This window comes from Polypterus senegalus, chromosome 18 (assembly GCF_016835505.1).
Source record: "Polypterus senegalus isolate Bchr_013 chromosome 18, ASM1683550v1, whole genome shotgun sequence".
NCBI classification, from domain to species: domain Eukaryota; kingdom Metazoa; phylum Chordata; class Cladistia; order Polypteriformes; family Polypteridae; genus Polypterus; species Polypterus senegalus.
Window position 1 is genome coordinate 75,490,276 of NC_053171.1, and position 23,874 is coordinate 75,514,149.

The 23,874-nt window shown below is 37.7% G+C and overlaps 1 protein-coding gene across 3 annotated transcripts in view; it reads left to right on the top strand.

The window, feature by feature from the left end:
• Positions 1–23,874, top strand: part of cnot3a (CCR4-NOT transcription complex, subunit 3a) — a 120,373-nt gene that overhangs the window by 13,741 nt on the left and 82,758 nt on the right. For all 3 annotated transcript variants that reach the window (XM_039741670.1, XM_039741671.1, XM_039741672.1), the window contains exon 2: positions 8,562–8,637. In XM_039741670.1, the coding sequence (XP_039597604.1) occupies positions 8,613–8,637 (25 nt within the window). In that variant the 5' untranslated portion in view covers positions 8,562–8,612. The remainder of the gene's footprint in view (positions 1–8,561; positions 8,638–23,874) is intronic.

The following is a 23,874-nucleotide window of genomic DNA, read 5'->3' on the forward strand; positions in this document are numbered from 1 at the left end:
TAAGTCTTTTTGTTCAAATCTTCACTTTTTCCAAATATAATTTCTGGACCAGTTAAAGTTTAGCCTAGGTAATTCACAAAAGATTGATGCTATTTTTTTTGGTAACTCTGAAGACTGATAAAGTTGTATAGCATAATTAATTTGTGACATGTAAAATGTTTTACCACATTCAGTTAACATGGTATTTGTAACAGATACTCATAAAGAAAAAATATATTACAGGACAGTTGAATTTGAAATTTAAAATGAACATGACGATGATACTTCTAGTTTGCTTATTTTATTTTTGCCCTTTTAACTACTGTACTCCATGCTGTGCCACTATAATGGTATTCAGCCTTGGACAATACTTATTCTAAAAACTGGACATTGATTTATCACAATTTGAAGTGAAATTTTAAGCTTTATATCACTTTAACTTTAGCTGGCTGAGTTCTTGTGTTCTTTTGAAAACTGTGCAAAGCTTTTCCTCCCTTTGTTGCTAGTAAAGGCCCATTTAACTTCATTTAATTATATCTTTGTCAGAGGTTAAGCAAAACGACACCTTTTATTGGCTAACTAGAAAGATTACAATATACAAGCTTTCAAGGAAACTCGGGCCCATTCTTCAGGGTTTATATCTTGCCTGAAGAAGGGGCCTGAGTTGCCTTGAAAGCTTGCATATTGTAATCTTTCTATTTAGCCAATACAATGTGTCGTTTTTTCTTAATTTCTCACAATGTCTATAATGGCTAACATGGTACAACACCCTAGTACTATCTTTGTCAGACAAATGTTGAATCTTACCCTTTAAAACCATACATTGCCACAGTTTGGAAAACTTGAATCAGGATTTTTTACTTTACATTTGTAATTTTGTAAACATTTAATTACATTATCAGCAATTTAGTTTGAATTAAAGGCATACAAAATAGTATTTGAATAATTGTGTCTTTTAATACAATAATGTAATGGTTTGTCAGGTTCTGGTCTTGCATTATTTAAGGATATCTATAAATTTTCATACTGTATCTTCTAATGTATGCTGCTTTTTGTTTAATGTAAAAATAATTGTATTTAGTGCTTAATTTATACTATCCACCCAATCTAGCCCTGATGGGGGCAACAGCTGATATATATATATATATATATATATATATATAGAAACAGATATATAGAAACAGAAATTGCATATGACCACGCGAAACAGAAATTACGTATGACCACAGAACATATTATAATACAGGAACTAATCACTTCGTTTGTGGACGCCTACTTTTTAACTGTGCCGCGCTGTAAACAATGTGAAGATGAGACCGCCTTCAGCGGCGAGGGGTCGTGACAACCAAGTGGACACTGAGAGGGGCGGAATGTCGGGCTGCTCTGCCGGGTCGACAGCTTCACAGTTTCGGGCAGCATCCTCTCTTCTCACACTATGTGTGTCACTTCAAGTGCATCATCGGCTCCTTGGACAGTGGAAATCTTTGCGAATGAGTGTAATCAGCGCCATCGAAGCGTGAATCTCTTGGTTAATTGCGGTGCACGGCTACTTACTCTCCCTTAAGGTGAGTTTGGTTCACTAAAACCCCGCAACATTCATGATTGCTTTTGTGATGAATTCTTTTAAGAAGATGAAGGGTTTACATCTAAGAAGATGTACCGACCTTTTCATGTAAAGTATTGGACTTGGGAATTGTTTGGACCTTCTGACCGTTAAGCACGGAAGGGCAGCGTCCAAATTTCTTAGAATAATTTTTCTCTTAAATCACAGGCACGTAGTTCAAGGTTGTCAAGCAGGTAGTTTACCCAAAACCACTGCAGTAGTACTCAATGTATCTTCTTAAATGTTAATGTTTTACTGTTTAATAATTTATACACTTCTTATATGATCTTTAAATTCTTTTATCAAAATGTTTTACTACTTAATAACTTATTTTATAAATACTACATTTTACTTTTTCCCTTGCACTAAGTAAGCGAAGCCATTGGGTAATCAGCTAGTCATGAATAAATATTATGATTCTGATCATGTTGTTGTCCTTTATATAAGATTAGATAAACTTTATTAATCCCATTGGGAAATTCAGAATATTCTGCTTTGTTCCCTTCACTTGAAGTGTATTAAATTTGCAGTGAAATGTGATAGCAACATAATTATCCATACAGGATCCAGTAGCCCAGTTCTACTTTTATATACAGTTAAAACTGCCAAAAAGCAAATTTGCCTCAAATATACTATGAACATATTTGAGTTTACAGGATATATGGATTTTTGTATATGCTGTAGTTATACTGTATATAGTGTGTGTATATGTGTGTGTATATGTATATATATATATATATATATATATATATATATATATATATATATATATATATATACACACACACACACACACCCACACACAGGTAAAATTCCGTTACAACGATTATCTTTACAACGAAATTTTCATTACAATGAAGTATTTTTATGGTCCCGACAGCTTCCTCATATGATGCGAGTTTATAGAAATCTCGTTACTACGAAGTACATTTAGCAGATACTTTCATTACAACGAAGTGCCCAACAGACCTTGAAATGCCTGAATGAATCATCCACAGAGCAGTTAGTTATGTGGTCGCCACTCAGTTGTGCACAATGATCCCCAAACAGAAACAGTGTAATTTTTTTTTTTGTTTCTTTGAAATTTCTCCGTACTTTTTTTTTTTTTTGCCTTTTTTGTTTCCTGCGGTTTTCAGTCATACCTTTTGCTTCTTGCTCGTCGACATTTGAAAAACATCCATTAGAATTTAATTCATTGTCATCCTCCTATAGAAACGGCAGACACGAAAAACGATAACAGTCATATTAGAAAAAAAAAAAGTACATTTTTGCAGGTCTCGATTGCGGCAAAAAGAAAAAAAACATTGCCAGTGAATTCGGAATTTTGCCATCGACGCTGTCAACTTTCTTGAAAGACCGAGCAAAAAAAGGAGAAAAATCTCAGGTTGCAAACGTATGTGAAGTGCTGCATTTGAAGACATCGAAAAAGCCATTATGTGGTTCAGTGATGCTCATTCAAGAAACATTCCTATTAATGTAGCACTCATTCAAGAAAATAGGGAGGTTTGTAAACTCTTGGGACCTCCCCCAACTAGACAGCACGCCAAAGAGCATCCCGAAGTCCGATCTCCGCGTCTATGGAAGACTGTTTCTGTTGCAGAGGCTACAGCAAACGGAAAAGATATCGATGGGTGATGCAAGGAACATTGTAAATACAGGTAACAGGATTACTTGATCACTGATCTGGCCACGACCCTGCCTGACTGCTGTGTGTGAGTATAGCAGAGTGGCAGATCCCACTACAATAACTAAGTGTGCCGTTTCTGTTTCAAGCTGAATAAAGCTGGCTTTGCTAAAGTACTGAGACTAAGCCTAGTGTTTTGGGGTGCAAGACAGGGACTTATAGCGCGCCCACAATCTTTTAGGATTTGCTTCTGTGGCACCTCACTGCACCGCTGTGAGCCTGCTATTGCCGTGCCCCAGCAATGGACAAACAATCTTTCACAGACGCTGCAATCACGCATCGGGACGCACTTCAGCGTGTCATTCCAGTTGGGTGGGGAGTGGGGGATCCCAAAAGTGTTCAGAAACATCACAATATGAAGAAGAAGAAAAGAATGATTCGGCTTCTGATTGATAACTGTTTTCCACACAATATGCTTCCACATTTAGATAATGTTCGCGTTGAAATCATCCCACCCAATTGCATAGCAGTGCTTCAGCCATTGGGTTTGGGAAGTGTATTATGGCAAGGAAATGCTGAAAAAAATTCTCGTCAGCATAACTTGTAGGCAGGAGGAGATTAACATTAACACGAAAAAAACTATTGAAATGACTGCAAACGCCTGGACGCAAGTTAAAGAAACCACTATAGTAACAAATACAGAATCTCATTACGAGATTTTCTTTAGGTCCCTGGGAGTTCGTTGTAATGGAGTTGTTCATACATATGTACAGTGGTACGAAAAACTATTTGCCCCTTTCCTGATTTCTTATTCTTTTGCATGTTTGTCACACAAAATGTTTCTGATCATCAAACACATTTAACCATTAAGTAAACACAAAATGAAGTTTTTAAATGATGGTTTTTATTATTTAGGGAGAAAAAAAATCCAAACCTACATGGCCCTGTGTGAAAAAGTAATTGCTCCCTTGTTAAAAAATAACCTAACTGTGGTGTATCACACCTGAGTTCAATTTCCGTAGCCACCCCCAGGCCTGATTACTGCCACACCTGTTTCAATCAAGAAATCACTTAAATAGGAGCTGCCTGACACAGAGAAGTAGACCAAAAGCACCTCAAAAGCTAGACATCATGCCAAGATCCAAAGAAATTCAGGAACAAATGAGAACAGAAGTAACTGAGATCTATCAGTCTGGTAAAGGTTATAAAGCCATTTCTAAAGCTTTGGGACTTCAGCGAACCACAGTGAGTGCCATTATCCACAAATGGCAAAAACATGGAACAGTGGTGAACCTTCCCTGGAGTGGCCGGCCGACCAAAATTACCCCAAGAGCGCAGAGACGACTCATCCGAGAGGTCACAAAAGACCCCAGGACAACGTCTAAAGAACTGCAGGCCTCACTTGCCTCAATTAAGGTCAGTGTTTACGACTCCACCATAAGAAAGAGACTGGGCAAAAACGGCCTGCATGGCAGATTTCCAAGACGCAAACCACTGTTAAGCAAAAAGAACATTAGGGCTCGTCTCAATTTTGCTAAGAAACATCTCAATGATTGCCAAGACTTTTGGGAAAATACCTTGTGGACTGATGAGACAAAAGTTGAACTTTTGGAAGGCAAATGTCCCGTTACATCTGGCGTAAAAGGAACACAGCATTTCAGAAAAAGAACATCATACCAACAGTAAAATATGGTGGTGGTAGTGTGATGGTCTGGGGTTGTTTTGCTGCTTCAGGACCTGGAAGGCTTGCTGTGATAGATGGAACCATGAATTTTACTGTCTACCAAAAAATCCTGAAGGAGAATGTCCAGCCATCTGTTCGTCAACTCAAGCTGAAGCGATCTTGGGTGCTGCAACAGGACAATGACCCAAAACACACCAGCAAATCCACCTCTGAATGGCTGAAGAAAAACAAAATGAAGACTTTGGAGTGGCCTAGTCAAAGTCCTGACCTGAATCCAACTGAGATGCTATGGCATGACCTTAAAAAGGCTGTTCATGCTAGAAAACCCTCAAATAAAGCTGAATTACAACAATTCTGCAAAGATGAGTGGGCCAAAAATTTCTTCAGAGCACTGTAAAAGACTCATTGCAAGTTATCGCAAACGCTTGATTGCAGTTATTGCTGCTAAGGGTGGCCCAACCAGTTATTAGGTTCAGGGGGCAATTACTTTTTCACACAGGGCCATGTAGGTTTGGATTTTTTTTTCTCCCTAAATAATAAAAAACATCATTTAAAAACTGCATTTTGTGTTTACTTGTGTTATATTTGACTAATGGTTAAATGTGTTTGATGATCAGAAACATTTTGTGTGACAAACATGCAAAAGAATAAGAAATCAGGAAGGGGCAAATAGTTTTTCACACCACTGTATATGTATTTGTATTTGTATGTGTGTGTGTGTGTGTATATATATATATATATATATATATATATATATATATATATATATATATACACACACACACACAATGGCTTGCAAAAGTATTCGGCCCCCTTGAACTTTTCCACATTTTGTCACATTACAGCCACAAACATGAATCAATTTTATTGGAATTCCACGTGAAAGACCAATACAAAGTGGTGTACACGTGAGAAGTGGAATGAAAATCATACATGATTCCAAAAAATTTTTACAAATAAATAACTGAAAAGTGGGGTGTGCGTAATTATTCAGCCCCCTGAGTCAATACATGGTAGAACCACCTTTTGCTGCAATTACAGCTGCCAGTCTTTTAGGGTATGTCTCTACCAGCTTTGTACATCTAGAGACTGAAATCCTTGCCCATTCTTCTTTGCAAAACAGCTCCAGCTCAGTCAGATTAGATGGACAGCGTTTGTGAACAGCAGTTTTCAGATCTTGCCACAGATTCTCGATTGGATTTAGATCTGGACTTTGACTGGGCCATTCTAACACATGGATATGTTTTGTTTTAAACCATTCCATTGTTGCCCTTGCTTTATGTTTAGGGTTGTTGTCCTGCTGGAAGGTGAACCTCCGCCCCAGTCTCAAGTCTTTTGCAGACTCCAAGAGGTTTTCTTCCAAGATTGCCCTGTATTTGGCTCCATCCATCTTCCCATCAACTCTGACCAGCTTCCCTGTCCCTGCTGAAGAGAAGCACCCCCAGAGCATGATGCTGCCACCACCATATTTGACAGTGGGGATGGTGTGTTCAGAGTGATGTGCAGTGTTAGTTTTCTGCCACACATAGTGTTTTGCATTTTGGCCAAAAAGTTCCATTTTGGTCTCATCTGACCAGAGCACCTTCTTCCACATGTGTGCTGTGTCCCCCACATGGCTTGTGGCAAACCGCAAACGGGACTACTTATGGTTTTCTGTTAACAATGGCTTTCTTACGAATACTTTTGCAAGCCACTGTATGTATGTGTGTATATGTATATATGTATATGTATATGTATATGTATATATATATATATATATATATATATGTATATGTATATATGTATATATATGTATGTATGTGTGTATATATATATATATATATATATATATATACACACACACACAGTGCATCCAGAAAGTATTCACAGCGCATCACTTTTTCCACATTTTGTTATGTTACAGTCTTATTCCAAAATGGATTAAATTAATTTATTTCCTCAGAATTCTACACACAACCACCCCATAATGACAACGTGAAAAAAGTTTACTTGAGGTTTTTGCAAATTTATTAAAAAAAAAAAAATTGAGCACATGTACATAAGTATTCACAGCCTTTGCCATGAAACTCAAAATTGAGCTCAGGAGCATTCTGTTTCCCCTGATCATCCTTGGGATGTTTCTGCAGCTTAATTGGAGTCCTCCTGTGGTAAATTCAGTTGATTGGACATGATTTAGAAAGGCACACACCTGTCTATATAAGGTCCTACAGTTGACAGTTTGTCAGAGCACAAACCAAGCATGAAGTCAAAGGAATTGTCTGTAGACCTCCAAGACAGGATTGTCTCGAGGCACAAATCTGGTGAAGGTTACAGAAAAATTTCTGCTGCTTTGAAGGTCCCAATGAGCACAGTGGCCTCCATCATCCATAAGTGGAAGAAGTTTGAAACCACCAGGACTCTTCCTAGAGCTGGCTGGTCATCTAAACTGAGCGATCAGGGGAGAAGGGCCTTTGTCAGGGAGGTGACCAAGAACCCGATGGTCACTCTGTCAGAGCTCCAGAGGTCCTCTGTGGAGAGAGGAGAACCTTCCAGAAGGACCGCCATCTCTGCAGCAATCCACCAATCAGGCCTGTATGGTAGAGTGGCCAGACGGAAGCCACTCTTTAGTAAAAGGCACATGGCAGCCCGCCTGGAGTTTGCCAAAAGGCACCTGAAGGACTCAGACCATGAGAAACAAAATTCTCTTGTCTGATGAGACAAAGATTGAACTCTTTGGTATGAATGCCAGGCATCACGTTTGGAGGAAATCAGGCACCGCTCATCACCAGGCTAATACCATCCCTACAGTGAAGCATGGTGGTGGAAGCATCATGCTGTGGGGATGTGTTTCAGCAGCAGAAACTGGGAGACTAAGCAGGATAAAGGGAAATATGACTGCAGCAATTTTCAGAGACCTCCTGGATGAAAACCTACTCCAGAGCGCTATTTACCTCAGACTGGGGTGACGGCTCATCTTTCAGCAGGACAACGACCCTAAGCACACAGCCAAGATATCAAAGGAGTGGCTTCAGGACAACTCTGTGAATGTCCTTGAGTGGCCCAGCCAGAGCTCAGACTTGAATCCGATTGAACATCTCTGGAGAGATCTTAAAATGGCTGTGCACTGACACTTCCCATCCAACCTGATGGAGCTTGAGAGGTGCTGCAAAGAGGAATGGGCAAAACTGGCCAAGGATAGGTGTGCCAAGCTTGTGGCATCCTATTCAAAAAGACTTGAGGCTGTAATTGCTGCCAAAGGTGTGTCGACAAAGTATTGAGCAAAGGCTGTGAATACTTACATACATGTGATTTCTCAGTTTTTTTATTTTAATAAATTTGCAAAAACCTCAAGTAGACTTTTTTCATGTTGTCATTATGGGGTGTTGAGTGTAGAATTCTGAGGCAAAAAATGAATTTAATTCAATATATATACAAGTATAAATATTTGGGGTTTGTTTTTCTCCTGTCATTAAATGTTGTATTTTCAATTAATATTCAGTTTGCTTCCAGATTTTGATGATAGACTTTCTTCAAGCATTATATGTTTATATCCCCCAAAACACTTCCTTGGACCTTTGAAATTTTCTTTGTAATTATACTCTTTTGATAACATTATCTACTGCCTTTGAAGAGGTGACTTTGTCAGACTTGTAATGAAAAAAAATTGCTTTTCTCCATTTTTTCATCTGTAGCTCTGCTCAAAGCATCTGAAGGTATGAAGAAATTCTTCTCCTGAGGGAGTCATGGCCGATAAGAGGAAATTACAAGGTCAGTTGTATGATTAATTTATATTACATGGCAAATGAGGTTTTATTCCCTGTCATTATTTGAACTGTTTTATATTCTAACCTTTTTCTGTTTGTTGTAAAAGATGTTATTGAAATCGCTTCTCTGAATATAGAGAAAAGAGAAAAAAGTAAAAATCTTGACCAAATTATACTCATGCATGTTGTTGACCTGTAATCTTTTTGTTTTTTTTTCTCACAGAATCTTTTCTTTATCTTTATCTTTTGATGTAAGGCAATAAAATAACTAGTTTTTTTGAAAGCAGAGATGTGTGAAAAAATTTTGATTAGTGTTGATTACACGATTTATTACAAATGTGTAATATGGGCTGGAATGCTTCCTTTTAGTTTTACCCCTCATCTTTGCTGGTATCCTTTAAGAACTCAGGTTAATTTAATATTTGTTGCATTATTTAGAGGTGGTGTTAATAATATCAAGTCATCCTTCTTGCATTTCTGACATGTTGTATTCTCAAGACCAGCTCTGTTTCTTAATCCCATGGGCATGTCTTCATAATTACAATTTTGCATTAGTACACCATCACCACCATCTTCTATTACACTGTAAACAAAACCTTAAATAAACTTTGCTATGTACAGAATGCTACTGCTCATTTCATCTCAGTCATGCCAATCCAAAATTGGGCCCCAGTAAGGCATGTAATCCATTATTTAAATGTTGTGTACCACATAAGGTCATGGTTGACGTTGCCACCTTGTGTCCTACCTCCTGATGTACCTTCCTATCCTACAACCTCAGATTTTCTGCCATCTCTCTTTGTAGTTTTTATTGATGTCGAGGCCTATCCTCTGAGGCAGTAATTGAGGCATAAATGTTAAATATAAAAAATATTTATTTATTTGAATATTTTCAAATTCATCTAAGAGTTTGAAACTACATTCACATTCTTGTTTAAAGTTCACATTTAATTGTTAATCTTTCACAGCACTGTGAAAAAGTACAAAAAAAAGTGCTGAACACCTTTTGGTTCTCTATACCAATAAAATGTTTATAAGGACACCTGTCTTAACTAGTCATTCATTGGAGAAAATGGTCCCTGTGATGCACAAGGCTGGAATGGGCTACAAAACCATTAGCAAGAAGCTGGGAGAGAAGGTATATATATATATATATCTATATATATAGAATATATATATATATATATATATATATATATATATATATATATATATAGGTGCTGTGGTCTGATATATATATATATATATATACTGTATATATATATAAATTTAACTCTTCTGATTTTCACTATAAAAGACCAGATAGGTCATCAGGAAATTGACCACTCACAAAAAAATATTTTTTCAGCATCTGATTTTCTAAGCTTTACTGTAGTTTAGATGTAGTGCTCCTTGCACAAGTTATTTTCGTAGTTTTTTGCTGCAAGCTTCCTATAAACAGAGATCAGTAGGGCAAACTTTACCACAGAGAAAGAAGATTGGAATATTAGCTTTCATATTAAAGAAAGTGGTATTATAAACCGAGAAAAAGAAAATGGGGGAGTTGTCCTGTGCACTTACGTTAACAGCAAGTAAAGCTATTTTTTATTTTGTCCTTTAAAATGAACACTGCTTGTCTGAGTTTGGATGGTCAGTAGCTCACATTATTATTTAGAAAAATAAGAGATAAAGAAGAATTTGAAATTGCTGCTTACTAAATAGTAGCCTTGTTAGGTTAACGGAAAAACCTGTCAGTTTTACTTGTAAACTTGTTAAGCGTGTTTGCCTTGTCTTCTTCATAAACATCTAATGAACACTTGCAGCTTGTCCAAAGGTTTGTAGTGTGTTTATGTGTTTGTGTCATACAGTATACGTGTTGGTAAGAAACATGTACTGCATAATTAAAATGGTAATACAGTAATCCCTCCTCGATTGCGGGGGTTGCGTTCCAGAACCCCCCGCAATAGGTGAAAATCCGCGAAGTAGAAACCATATGTTTGTATGGTTATTTTTATATATTTTAAGCTCTTAGAAACTCTCCCACATTGTTTATAAATATTCTCGGCACAGTTATACAGTAAACCCTCGTTTATAGTGGTTGATCTGCTCCAGACAGATAAATGAATTTCCAAGAAGTAGGATTCTTTATTTATAAATCTAATATTTTTGCAGTTAGAGCATTAAAAACCTGTTTACGACCTTCTAAATACGTTTTTTAACATTATTAGAGCCCTCTAGACATGAAATAACACCCTTTAAACTTTTGACTAAACTGTGCTCCATGACAAGACAGAGATGACAGTTCTTTCTCACAATTAAAAGAATGCAAACATATCTTCCTCTTCAAGGTGCGCGTCAGGAGCGGAGAATGTCAGAGAGAGAGAGAGTAAAGTAAACAATCAAATATCAATAGGGCTGTTGCGCTTTTAAGTATGTAAGCACCGCGATAAAGCGCCGCAATGAAGGGATCAATGTGAAGGTAGCCTTTCAGCATTTTTTTTTTTGCAGGCGTGTCCGTATCTTCTAAGCAAACAGCCACTGTGCAAACAGCCCCTCTGCTCACACCCCCTCCGTCAGGAGCAGATAATGGGGCCAATCATACGCCTCCCTGATGGTATTGCATGATGGATAAGTATCTGCCTGTATTTCTCAGAAAGAGTGAGAGAGACAGAGAAAAGCAATAAATTAAAAATCAATACGGGCTGTTAGAGCTTTTAAGTGTGCGAAGCAGCGCGCGGGAAGCATATCGCGTATCATTGAGGAGTTTTATTTAATATGTAATACGTGCTCTGATTGGGTAGCTTCTCAGCCATCTGCCAATAGCGTCCCTTGTATGAAATCAACTGGGCAAACCAACTGAGGAAGCATGTAACATAAATTGAAAGACCCATTGTCCGTGGAAATCCACGAACCAGCGAAAAATCTGTGATATATATTTAGATATGCTTACATTTAAAATCCGCGATGGAGTGAAGCCGCGAAAGTCGAAGCGCGATATAGCGAGGGATCACTGTACATATTTATGATTATACCTGAAGAATTAGGAATGTCTGCTGGGTACACTGAAAAGCAAATAATAAAAAAAAAAACCTGTATGGATACAGTAAATGTATATTTGAAAAGTAAAAAAGCTGTAATGCAATTAATGATTAAAATTATTAAAACCTAGAAGTGCATGGTATATTTACATTTAAGTGGTGTTTTACTGGCAGTATCAATTTATTTAATCAATGTGTAAAAATGTATATACTTTTTTGTTAGACACATGGTGAAAATTACTTTTTTTAACACTAGAATTACTGACGCCTACAAAAAAACTTGTAATCCCGGCCCACCTTAAATCCCTTTGCACCTCTCCATCAGCATCTTTTGCTTTGTAAATGCCTCGATCAGCACAAGCAGCAAGCAGCCTGCTGTCTCATCCCCCACCTTGACGGAGCTCAGCTCGGGCAAAAACTTCTCCCAGCTCAAGTCAAGCATCCTTATCTGCATATGAGATGTGCCTGGAGTTGTATAGGGTAAATAATACAGTATATCGTCGTTCGGAATACATGCATTTCATTTGTGTTCTGTGTCTACAAAGGTCTAGGTAAGTGCAGGATGAAAGGAAATGCTGAACACATACATAAAGCAGAATTTTTTTCCTTGTTACATTAATAATGACATGAAGTGTATAATGTGTGAAGGCTTTAGTCCAAATATCAAACACGTGCGCTTTTTTTAAAAACTCAAGCTCAAATGTCAATTGACAGGGAGTTTACATGTATTCTTGAATGGTGCAGAGGTAAGAACCAGAAGGTCCCGGGTTCAGGACCGAGCACTCCGCATTTTGAGTAGTGCGCTGGTATTATTATTGTTATTATTAATAATAATCACAATATTATTATTAAGAAGCTGTCTGTTGCTAAAGTCCTGCCTTTGTCCAGTCTGATAGCGGTCACGGGACATCGTATCTTTGATTACCGGTACAAAACATAGTTCTGAGCAGGCATCAGCCACAGCGCTGTTTTTGTGAAAAGAATGGAGATAAATGCCATCAACTCAAAGAGGGGGAAGCAAGTTTGTTGTACCACATGAACGTCACTGAGAGAATAAATTTGATTAATAAATAAACAAGTGCTAACTTATACAAGTAGCCAAAATTTACACCGGGTGTTACAGACTCAAATCAAATGTATGTTTTAATGATATTGTAGTAATAATAATAATAGCAGCTCACTATTTAAAATGCGGATCGTTCAGTCTTGAACCCAGGACCTTCAGGTTATAAGGCAGCAGTTGTTACCTCTGCACCATTCAAGGATACGTGTACCTGTTGATTGACATTTGAGCTTGAGTTTTTAATTCATTGAGATCCACATGTAAATTAAATGTTGTTTTTTTTTTGGTTATATTCTTGAATAAAAGCGCACGTTTATTTGGTATTTGGACTAGAGTCTTCACACATTACACACTTCAATGTAATAATTAATGTAACATGAAAAAATTCTGCTTTAGGTATGGGTTCAGCATTTCTAGCATTTCCTTTCATCCCACACTTACCCTGATCTTTGTAGACACGGAACACACATGAAATGCATGTATTCCAAATAACGATATACTGTTTACCCTATACAACTCCAGATTTCACACGCAAATAAGGAGCCTTGGCTTGTGCCGGGAGAAGTTTTTGCCTGAGCTGAGCTCCGTCACATGGGGTGGGGGATGGGGACAGCAGGCTGCTTGTGCTGATGGAAGCATTTACAGAACAAAAGATGCTGGTGGAGAGTTGCAAAGGGATTTAAGGTAGACCTGGACTGAGTTTTTTCGTAGGCTTCAGGAATTCCAGTGTTAAAGGAGCTTTGATTAAGATAAGTAGAATACAGAAGAAATTGGAACAATGTCAGCTTGTAAGTATGAGAATATTTTATTTTCTTTAATGCCACATATTTTAATAAATATTTTTTCTACATATTTTATTATTTAAAGTTTGAATTTAGAGAATTTTATTAACTTTAGCTTTTTTTGGTCAATAAACAGTAAGCCTACAGAATTAATTTTGTTAATAAAAAAGGAGCGTAAAACCCATGGTCTGTAGTTTAATTACAAAAATACCAAAGTTAACATTTTAATATGGAACATTAGGCTCTTCTGTGCCTCCTTATGCTGAAGCTTAAAGGTTTTTTTTTTTTAAAGTGGTAAAAGAAAAAAAATCGTAATTTGTCAATCCAGTAACATGATATTGGTGTTGGCCCTAAAAAACCTGATCGAAATAACTTTACTATGCATTGTGATGATCATTGTCTTCAGTAAATTTTTTCATTATGATAATTATTATTGGCTACAACATTAACACCTAGTATAGGACTTGACAATAACTGTTGCCATTGGCAACCATTTTATGGCAATTTTCAACCACTTTTTGGACGCTACAGTAATTGCCAAGAATGTCAACCACTTTAATGATACACCAGTTTTTTATTAGTGGATCAGATGTGTTGAATTTTTGCTTATTATGAGTAATTGGCAGATCAGCATATTAGTTTATAACTAAAATAACAACATTTATTTATATAGCACATTTTCATACAAAAAATAGCTCAAAGTGCTTTACATAATGAAGAAAAGAAAAATAAAAGACAAAATAAGTTATTAAAATAAGACAACATTAGTTAACATAGAAAAGGAGTACAGAAGAGAGAGTATGGTTTAGTACAGATTTTAGAGCCACCATGAATAGTTATTATAATGAGTTGGATATACATAGTATCAGGATTTTAATTACAGTGATGTTATGAGAAGGCCATGTTAAAGAAATATGTGTTCAGCAGTTTTTTTAAAGTGCTCCACTGTATTAGCCTGGTGAATTCCTATTGGCAGGCTATTCCATGTTTTAGGTACATAACAGCAGAAGGCCGCCTCACCACTTCTTTTAAGTTTTGTTCTAGGAATTCTAAGGAGACACTCATTTGAGGATCTGAGGTTACGATTTGGAATATATGGTGTCAGACATTCCTATATATAAGATGGGGCGAGATTATTTAAGGCTTTATAAACCATAATCAGAATTTTAAAGTCAATCCTGAATGACACAGGTAACCAGTGTAATGACATCAAAACTGGAGAGATGTGCTCAGATTTTCTTTTTCTAGTTAGGATTCTAGCAACTGCATTCTGCACCCGTTGCAAACGATTAGTCCTGAGAGGAGTGCATTACAGTAACCTAGTCGACTGAAAACAAACGCATGAACTAATTTCTCAGCATCTTTCAATGATATAAGAGGTCTAACCTTTGCTATGTTTATTAAGTGAAAAAATGCTGTCCTAGTGATCTGATTAATGTGCAATTTAAAATTTAGATTACAGTCAACAGTTACCCCGAATCTTTTTACCTCCGTCTTGACTTTTAATCCTAATGTATCCAGTTTATTTCTAATAGCCTCATTGTATCCATTATTGCCAATCACTAAGATTTCAGTTTTCTCTTTATTTAACTTGAGAAAGTTACTATTCATCCATTCTGAGTTACAAGTCAGACATTGTGTTAGTGAATCAAGAGAATCGGGGTCATCATAGCTGTGATAACTCACGTTGTGCCCTGACCTAACGAAAGCATGTAGATTGAGAAGAGCAGCAGACCCAGAATAGAGCCTTGTGGAACACCATATCGAATATCATGTGTCTTTGAGTTGTAATTACCACAACTAACAGAATTTTCTCCCTGCCAGGTAGGATTCAAACCAATTTAAGACACTGCCAGAGAGGCCAACCCATTGACTAAGGCGATTTCTAAGAATATTATGATCAATGGTGTCAAGTGCGGCACTCAGATCTAAGAGAATGATAACAGATAAATGGCCTCTGCATTTACCCGCAAATCATTTACTACTTTAATGAGTGCAGTTTCTGTGCTGTGCTTTGTTCTAAAACCCGACTGAAATTTATCAAGAATAGCATGTTTATTTAGGTGGTCATTTAACTGCATAATGACTGCCTTCTCCAGAATTTTACTTAAGAAAGGCAGGTTAGAGATGGGTCTAAAATTTTCAAGAGCCGAGGTGTCAAGATTATGTTATTTAAGTAAAGGTTTAACTACAGCAGTCTTAAGACATTCTGGGAAGACCCCCATATCTAATGACGAATTTACCATGTCAAGAACATTATCAATTAGCACGCCCAATACTTCTTTGAAAAACATGCTCAGACATACTGCTCTTCCTTACTTTATTTTATTATGCAGGTGAAGTAAATTCAAAAAACAAATTTAATGATCAGCTACCATACAAGCATGTGTGTGTCAAGTGTGCATGTAACAGGAATGTTTAAATTCTGCTTTAGCTTAGAGAGACAAATGTTAAGGCTGAAAATTCTCACAGAATCTGCAATGCTTCAATGTCTGTTGTGTGGAAATATGTTAAAATATATGAAAATGAAAGCAGTAGTAATTGGTTGTCCAAGTCCAATGATGATGTTGACTCTGTTTTCAGTGAGTTCTTTGAAGGCTGAAAAGTCCAATTCTGGACTCAAGTCCTATTGCAGATTGAACATATATGTGCAATAGCAGCAATCATGGGTGTGTTCTTTCTGAATTTCCTGTGCTGTCCCCTGACTGCCCTTTTCTCCTCCAGCATACATATCCCCTCTAAGCACATATACCTTCAAGTGTTACTGTCAGTAGCAACAGGTCCTTGGGCCTGATTTTGCACTTTCTTAACATGGTCTTCAACTGAACGTTATAGTACAATATAGCTGGCCATATAATACTCCGAGGCAGCCAATTTAGGGGAATCCTTACCACATGTCCCAGCTATTGTAGCTGGTGTTGGGAGATTATAGCCTTAATACTCCTGCAATTGGTTTTTCTGAGTATTTCACATTGAGGCACATGATCGCAGCAGGTAATTCCCAACATGCAATGCTGGTAGCATATATGGAAGTGCTCCAGAAACTCAATATGGCATCTGTAAATGTCCCAAGCATCACAGCTATAGAGGAGGGTGGTAATGCGGATGGCTTGGTAGATGCAGGCCTTTTTACAGAGAAGTAAATTCTGGTTTTAAAAGACCCATTGCCAAAGTCCCCTAAAGGCAACTGTTGCTTGTTGGATTTGGTTCTGAACTCCATCAATGCTGCTGTCTTCTGAGGAAATACTTCCCAGATATGTGAACGATGAAAACTGCTGGTATGTGTAAGATGATTACTTCCATTTTAGTGTTGGTAACTGTCAGCCCCATCCTGCTTTATGTATGCTGTCAGTGCTACATCAAGGACAGACTGGAGGTCTTGTTGGGTGTAAGAAGCAAGAGCATAGTCATCCTCATACTGCAACTCAAGAACCCTCACTCTATGCAATTAGGTAGTTGCTTGGAACCTCCTAATATGAAGAGGTTACCATCTAGTCTGAAGTCCACTGCTACACCACTGCTGTCCTCAATTTCCTTGTGAAGAAGCTGCATGACATATAAGAGGAAGTTATTAACAAGCACACACCCCTGCATGAACAGTACAGGGAAAGGGAAAAACTCTTGTCTTATAGGCGACAGAGCAGTCATTCCAAAGTGAAACTGGTGGAGGATGTTAACAAATTTGTTGAGGCATCCAACCCAAAGGAGGACACCCCACAAAAGTTCTCTATGGACAGTGTTGAAGGCTTTGGAGTGATTGACAATGTCCATAAATAGGTCCTAATATTGTTCCCAACACTTTTCCTGAAGCTGTGAAAATAATATCATCTGTGCTGCTGTTCCTGAATCCACCTGCACAATAATTCAGGCAGCATTGATACTGGGATGTTATTGATCAGTCTCTGAAGCACCACTTTAGCCAGGACATTTCTAGCAACAGCAAGGAATGATATACCTTTACTGCTGCTACAGATGGCCCTGTCACCCTTGTTCTTATGAATAGTGACAATATTGGCATCCATCCATTGTTGTAAGTTGTTCTTATCAGCCAAGACCTCTGTAATATATTGGTGTAGAATTCTTGTACATGTGTACCCTCCCTCATTTCCCAGCTCTGCGGGTTTTTTGTCAGCACCAGGACACTTATTATTTTTAAGGGAACAGACATCTGACAGAACCTCCAAGAAGGTTTGAGACTGGTTGAGATTGTGAATGAAAGGAAATTAAGGCATTTTTTCCAGAATTGGTGAAATTTGCATCAGAGTCTTGATTAAGTAGGGTATTAAAATGTTTAGCCATCCTCATCAGAATGCTATTCTGGTCCTTCAAGACTATTAGACCATCTGCTCTTTTCAGTGGAGGGATGCAGAGATTTAATGGACCATAATTAGTTTTGACAGTATTATAAAATTTATGCATATTATTTAAATCGGCAAGTGACTGGATTTCCTGTGCCTTTTTTGTCCACCTCTCCTGTATGGAATACCCCTCTGTACTTCTTGTCAAGCTATCTGCTATTGCTGACTGATGGTACTGGATGTGTGATTATTTAGAGGTACCCATTGTGCTTTATATAGGTGCATCTCAATAATTTAGAATATCATCGAAAAATTTATTTATTTCAGCAAGTCAATTCAAAAGTGAAACTCACATATTATATGGATTCATTACACACAGAGTGATATATTTCAAGCATTTATTTCTTTTCATTTTGCTGGTTTTGGCTTACAGGTAATGAAAACTCAAAATTCAGTATCTCAGAAAATTAGAATATTACATAAGACCAATTAAAAAAAAAAAAAAAAAGATTTTTAATACAGAAATGTTCAGCCTACTGAAAAGTATATTCATGTACGCACTCAATACTTGGTTGGGGCTCCTTTTGCATGAATTACTGCATCAATGTGCATGCACTGCTGAGGTGTTATGGAAGCCCAGGATGCTTTGATAGCGGCCTTCAGTTCATCTGCATTGTTGGGTCTGGTGTCTCTCATCTTTCTCTTGACAATACCCCATAGATTCTCTATGGGGTTTAGGTCAGGCGAGTTTGCTGGCCAGTCAAGCACATTTATACCCTGGTCATTAAACCAGGTATTGGCACCTGCCCACACTGCCAAAAGTACCAAGTCCTGCTGGAAAATGAAATCATCATCTCCATAAAGCATGTCAGCAGAGGGAAGCATGAAGTGCTTTAAAAGTTCATGGTAGATGGCTATGCTGACTTTGGACTTGCTAAAACACAGCAGACCAGCAGATGACATAGCTCCCCAAATCATCACTGACTGTGGAAACTGCACACTGAATCTCAAGCAACTTGGATTCTGTGCCTCTCCACTCTTCCTTCATACTCTGGGACCTTGATTTCCAAATGAAATGCAAAATATACTTTTATCTGAAAAGGGACTTTGGACCACTGAACAACAGTCCAGCCCATTTTCTCTTTAGCCCAAGTAAAACGTTTCTGACATATTCTCTGGTTCAGGAGTGGCTTGACATAAGGAATGTGACAGTTGTAGCCCATGTCCCGGATATGTTTGTGTGTGGTGGCTCTTGAAGCACTGACTCCAGCCTCAGTCCACTCCTTCTGAATCACCCCCAAATTCTTGAATAGCTGTGCTTCAAGGCTGCAGTTATTCCTGTTTCTTGGGTACCTTTTTCTGCCACATTTTTTCCTTCCACTCAACTTTCCATTAATATGCTTAGATACAGTACTCTTCTAGACAACTATCTAGTCGGCAGTCTTCCCCATGATTGTGTGGCCTACCAAACCAGATTGAGAGACTATTTAAAGGCTCAGGTCACCTTTGCAGGTGTTTTGGGTTAATTAGCTGAGATGAGCGTGACACCATGAGTCTACAATATTGAACTTTTTCACAATATTCTAATTTTCTGAGATACTGAATTTTGGGTTTTCATTAGCTATAAGCCATAATCAGCAAAATGAAAAGAAATAAACTCTTGAAATAGATTAATTACACACAGAGTGATATAATAGGAGTTTCACTTTTTGAATTGAATTACTGAAATGAATTAATTTTTCAATGATATTGTAATTTATTGAGATGCAAGTGTATATGTTCTTAAGCAGGTTGTGTGTAGTCTCTGAGTTGCCATGGTTTGGGCTGCAGAGCTGATGGAAGTCAACTTCTGGTCCATGGTGTTCTCAGAACTCAAGGAAGACACCTTTTTATCTAGTTTCTCTACCTGGGTGCAATTTAACTTGTTTCCATCAAAAATATTTGCCTAGTAAGTGCAATCTAGGCTCTTCCCCTATCCTGTTATTCAGCCTTACGTGGGCATTAAAATGCTCAGGCAAGAAGGTCACTCTTGGGGGCCCGGTGAAGGGCCTCATCCAGTAAGTGGTAGAAACAGTCCTTAGCCTCACTTTCAGGTGACAATGTTAGTACGTGAGCACTGAAAAGTGTTATGAAATGGTTCTTGACCAGAGGATATGGAGGGTCATTAGTCTTTCACCTATGCCAACAGGCATTTCATTGAGTCTTAGTAGTAGTATAGTTTTAAATGGCCATTCCCACTCTATGCAGAAGTTGTCCACTTGGTGGTGGTGGGTGAGGGTAACCTTTCCAGACAAAGGTATAGCCCATCACTTCCTCTGTTAAAGACCCCTCATCCATGATCCTCATCTCACTTAAGGTAGCAATATCGATATTCTAATGACTCCGCTCAGGGGTTGTTCTCCTATGGGGGTCTATCAGAACCGCCATACAAGTCCAGGAGAGTCCTTATGTTCCATGTTGCCAATTTTAGGTCATACATCTTATTGTGTTTATTTTTATTTCGACCACAAAGATTGAATGACCCGATAGGTTTTGTAATCTATCCAGGAATAAGTTTAGTGGACAGTTTTTTAGGCCACCTTTTCTAAGTCATTTCTTAATTGGGGTAAGCAGTGTGGTCCATAAATGGGGTTGCTTAGTTACACAGGGGTCTGCCAAAAGGAGCTGCCACTCAGTCCTAGCTGTTAGCAACCAAATACTCTCTGCTTCTGTCATGTGGGGTTCTAACTCCGAGCTCCTAGCCCATTTGTATATGACCCCATCACCATCAGACTTCATCTAGAATTAGGTCCAGGTATTATTCACCTTGGTCATAGGTAGATTCCTAAACAAAGCAGTATTTAAAGTGCCTTTATGCCATCCCCAACAATACTTTCTTTAGATAGTAGCAGGCTGACAGGTCCTTGGTCTATTAGAGCCCTCTTATTGTGCACTGGCAAAGCACTGTTTTTCTGTCAGGGTGTTCTCCCTTATTCTTAAAAGACCAACCTTCAAAGCTTAAATAAATTCAGTCACAGCGTTATAGCTGGAAACCTGTGCAAACATTCTGTGCCTGTACTCAATGAAGAGTACTATTTAAAAATAAATTGAACTGAATTTTATCATTATTGACACCATCAGCCTTCAGTACAGTGAGTAAGATCATCTTTTTTCTTTTCCAGCTGGCAAAAGAGATTGTGGAGCCGAGCCATATTGGGCTGCAAAGAGCAAATTGCTGTTGAAAGGAAAAAGTTGTGTCTTTCTCATGCAACATAAGGGTAGCCATTTCATTTATGACACTAGCTATTTAATGAAGACCACAAATTAGATGTGCATAAACAAGGAGGCAATGTGAAAAAATTTGCAGTGTTACCTGGTAACATCTGGATCATTCTAACTCTGGATAAAGACATTCAAACTGTAATACACATTTCAGTGTTTTTAAAATTCAGATAAAGTAGATGTGACCGCTTTAATATGCAAGATCAATGTAGCAAGAAACTTTTGATGACCATGTGTTACAATAATTAAATAAAAATAGGAAATATTATTCAAAATATAAATACAAATATGCAGCGGAACAGCATAAAATGAAGAGGAAATTCTGTATTATTGTCTTAATTTCTTTTTTTTGTCTTAAATTCATTGCCTTGAGTATTAAGCACAGGAAACATACATATTTTAAAACATATTGTTACATCACTTTTCTATTATTTAAGGAAAGCACTATTAACTTGTAATGCTGTTAAAAATATTTGTCCCTGTTCTGATTTGCTGCATTGTTGAATATTTTTTTCACAGTGAAAGTACTCCTGTAGTATATACTTGGGCTGTAGGAGTACGTTAAAGAGAGGTATTTTATTTGTGACTTCCTGTCAGAATCTTTCTTAGAGTATAGTGTAAACGTTGGATTGAACCTCGGAACAAGACCATTGCCTTGGATAAGGTTAATTGTCATGTCTTCAACATCAGATAGACAGTGTTCAAAAATTAAATCCATAGCAGAGACATAAAGTAGAAAGGATATCACAATAAAGCATAAGTGCTCACCACAGGAGTTCAGAAGCTGTGCTTTGTGGGCCAATTATTCAAATATTGAACATTGTGGCTGTAATTTGAAACTAGGCTATAGCTTAATCATATATAAAGGCAGTGATTTGAACAAAACACAGAACTTTATATAAGAATTGTTGAAAGAAAAAAGTATTGCCATTACCTAGTCAAAGTGCAGAACTAAATCTTAGTGACGTGCTGTAGCATGATCTGAAATCGGGAAATCATGATTGAAACCTCACAGATATAACCAAGTTGAAGTACAGCTGCAAGAGCAAAAGTTAGGTGTGAGTTTCTTCATGATTTTGTTAGAGCCTGATCAATAGCTACAGGAAGCATCTGGTTGGTTGGAAGTATTGCAGTGAGAGTGGTGTACCAAGTAAATTGAGTCCAAAGGAGCATTTTAGTGGTACATTGAAAATTATATATCTTTGATTCTTAAACAGTAGGATTCTGGAAATTTACAATGCTCACTAATGAGTCACTTTTATTTCATATTTAATTTTGGTCAGATATTCCAACAAAATGTTTTGGGGGAAAAACACAGCAGTGCAGAGAGACACGTCACTTATTTTTTAACAGCTCTCTAAATACTAAATGCTTACACAGACCTTTTTTAAAATCTCTCTTTTCAGTAGATGGTGCAGTCTTTAGGTTCTTTGTGCTTTAGTTTACCATAGATAAGAGTTGGTAGTCAGTTTAGTACTTTAACATGGTGTGACTTTCATGTAATTGCAGGTACGAGTGTAGTTACCTACTCTCACCCTTGGTTGTTAGGATCGAGTTGTTCTTATAGTCACCTTTCCCTGTAGATGTTATACAGCAGTGTTCTAATTCCAAGTATCCACCACTTATGCTGAAGTTGCAAGCAGTGCTCCTTAGAGTTGCATAATGTTTTGTTTTCATAAGTGACTTACCAATTAATCTGTAGTATTAGAGAGAGAATTTCTGCATTGTATTTGAGATATGTAGCGCATATCCACCTTATCTATACATATAAAAGGCAAAGCCCTCACTGACTCATCACTAATTCTCCCACTTTCCATATATGTGGGAAGCTGAAGTTCCGCGTGCTCATTCCTTGCAATGTACTTATAAAAGTTAAGTATGTTTCATGTCCTATTGCAACACCCAAGGGGGGTAAATGGGTGTACCCCCTAAACTGTATATATAGATAGGGGAAATCCCTCCTTACTATTTCTGCAACTTTCAATATATGTAGGAAGCACAAATTTCCCATGCTCATCCTTTACACTGTACTTACAAATGTTAGGTATGTTTCATTTCACCCCATGCCCTGTAACGAACTTTCGAAAATAACGTCTTCTGTGCAAGAGGAACATGCACCGACTAAGTTAAAGTATGTCTGAAGTCTTCATACCTATGGCCTAGGACAAACGTTCTTACCTTAAGAATAAACATGAGGGTTTACTTTCACTGCGACAGAAAAGACGGAGAGTTCGCTGCTCTCCTCATCAAAATAGGTGATGGCAATTTAATTGAACAGAACTGTAAAATCAATGTTCCTAACAATCTCTGTCTCCTGGTGAATACCTTACAAATCTTTATTGAAAATGTTTACCCCAACCTACGAAATCTGCATGAAAAGGATGTCTGATGGTTGAGGGAGAGAGCTATTCTAACACCAAAAAATGACATAATTTCACATATAAACACCATTTTACTTCACCAACTAACTTCTGAAACAAAAACATATAAGTCTGCCGACACTGTTGTAGAACTAGAGGAGACAGTGCAGTATCCGGTAGAGTTTCTACACACTCTTAATCCTCCGGGCATGCCTCCGCATACTCTACTTTTGAAGGTCGACACACCAATTATGTTACTACAAAACTTACAACCAACAAAACTTTGTAATGGCACAAGGCTTCAGAACAAATCCCTGCACAAGAACCTCATTGAGGCAACTGTCTACACTGGAACTGGCTCAGGGGAGACTGTATTTATTCCTCGCATACCTCTCATATCCTCTGACCTCCCTTTCCAATTTCCAGTAAGTGTTTGTTTAGCTATGAGAATAAATAAGTC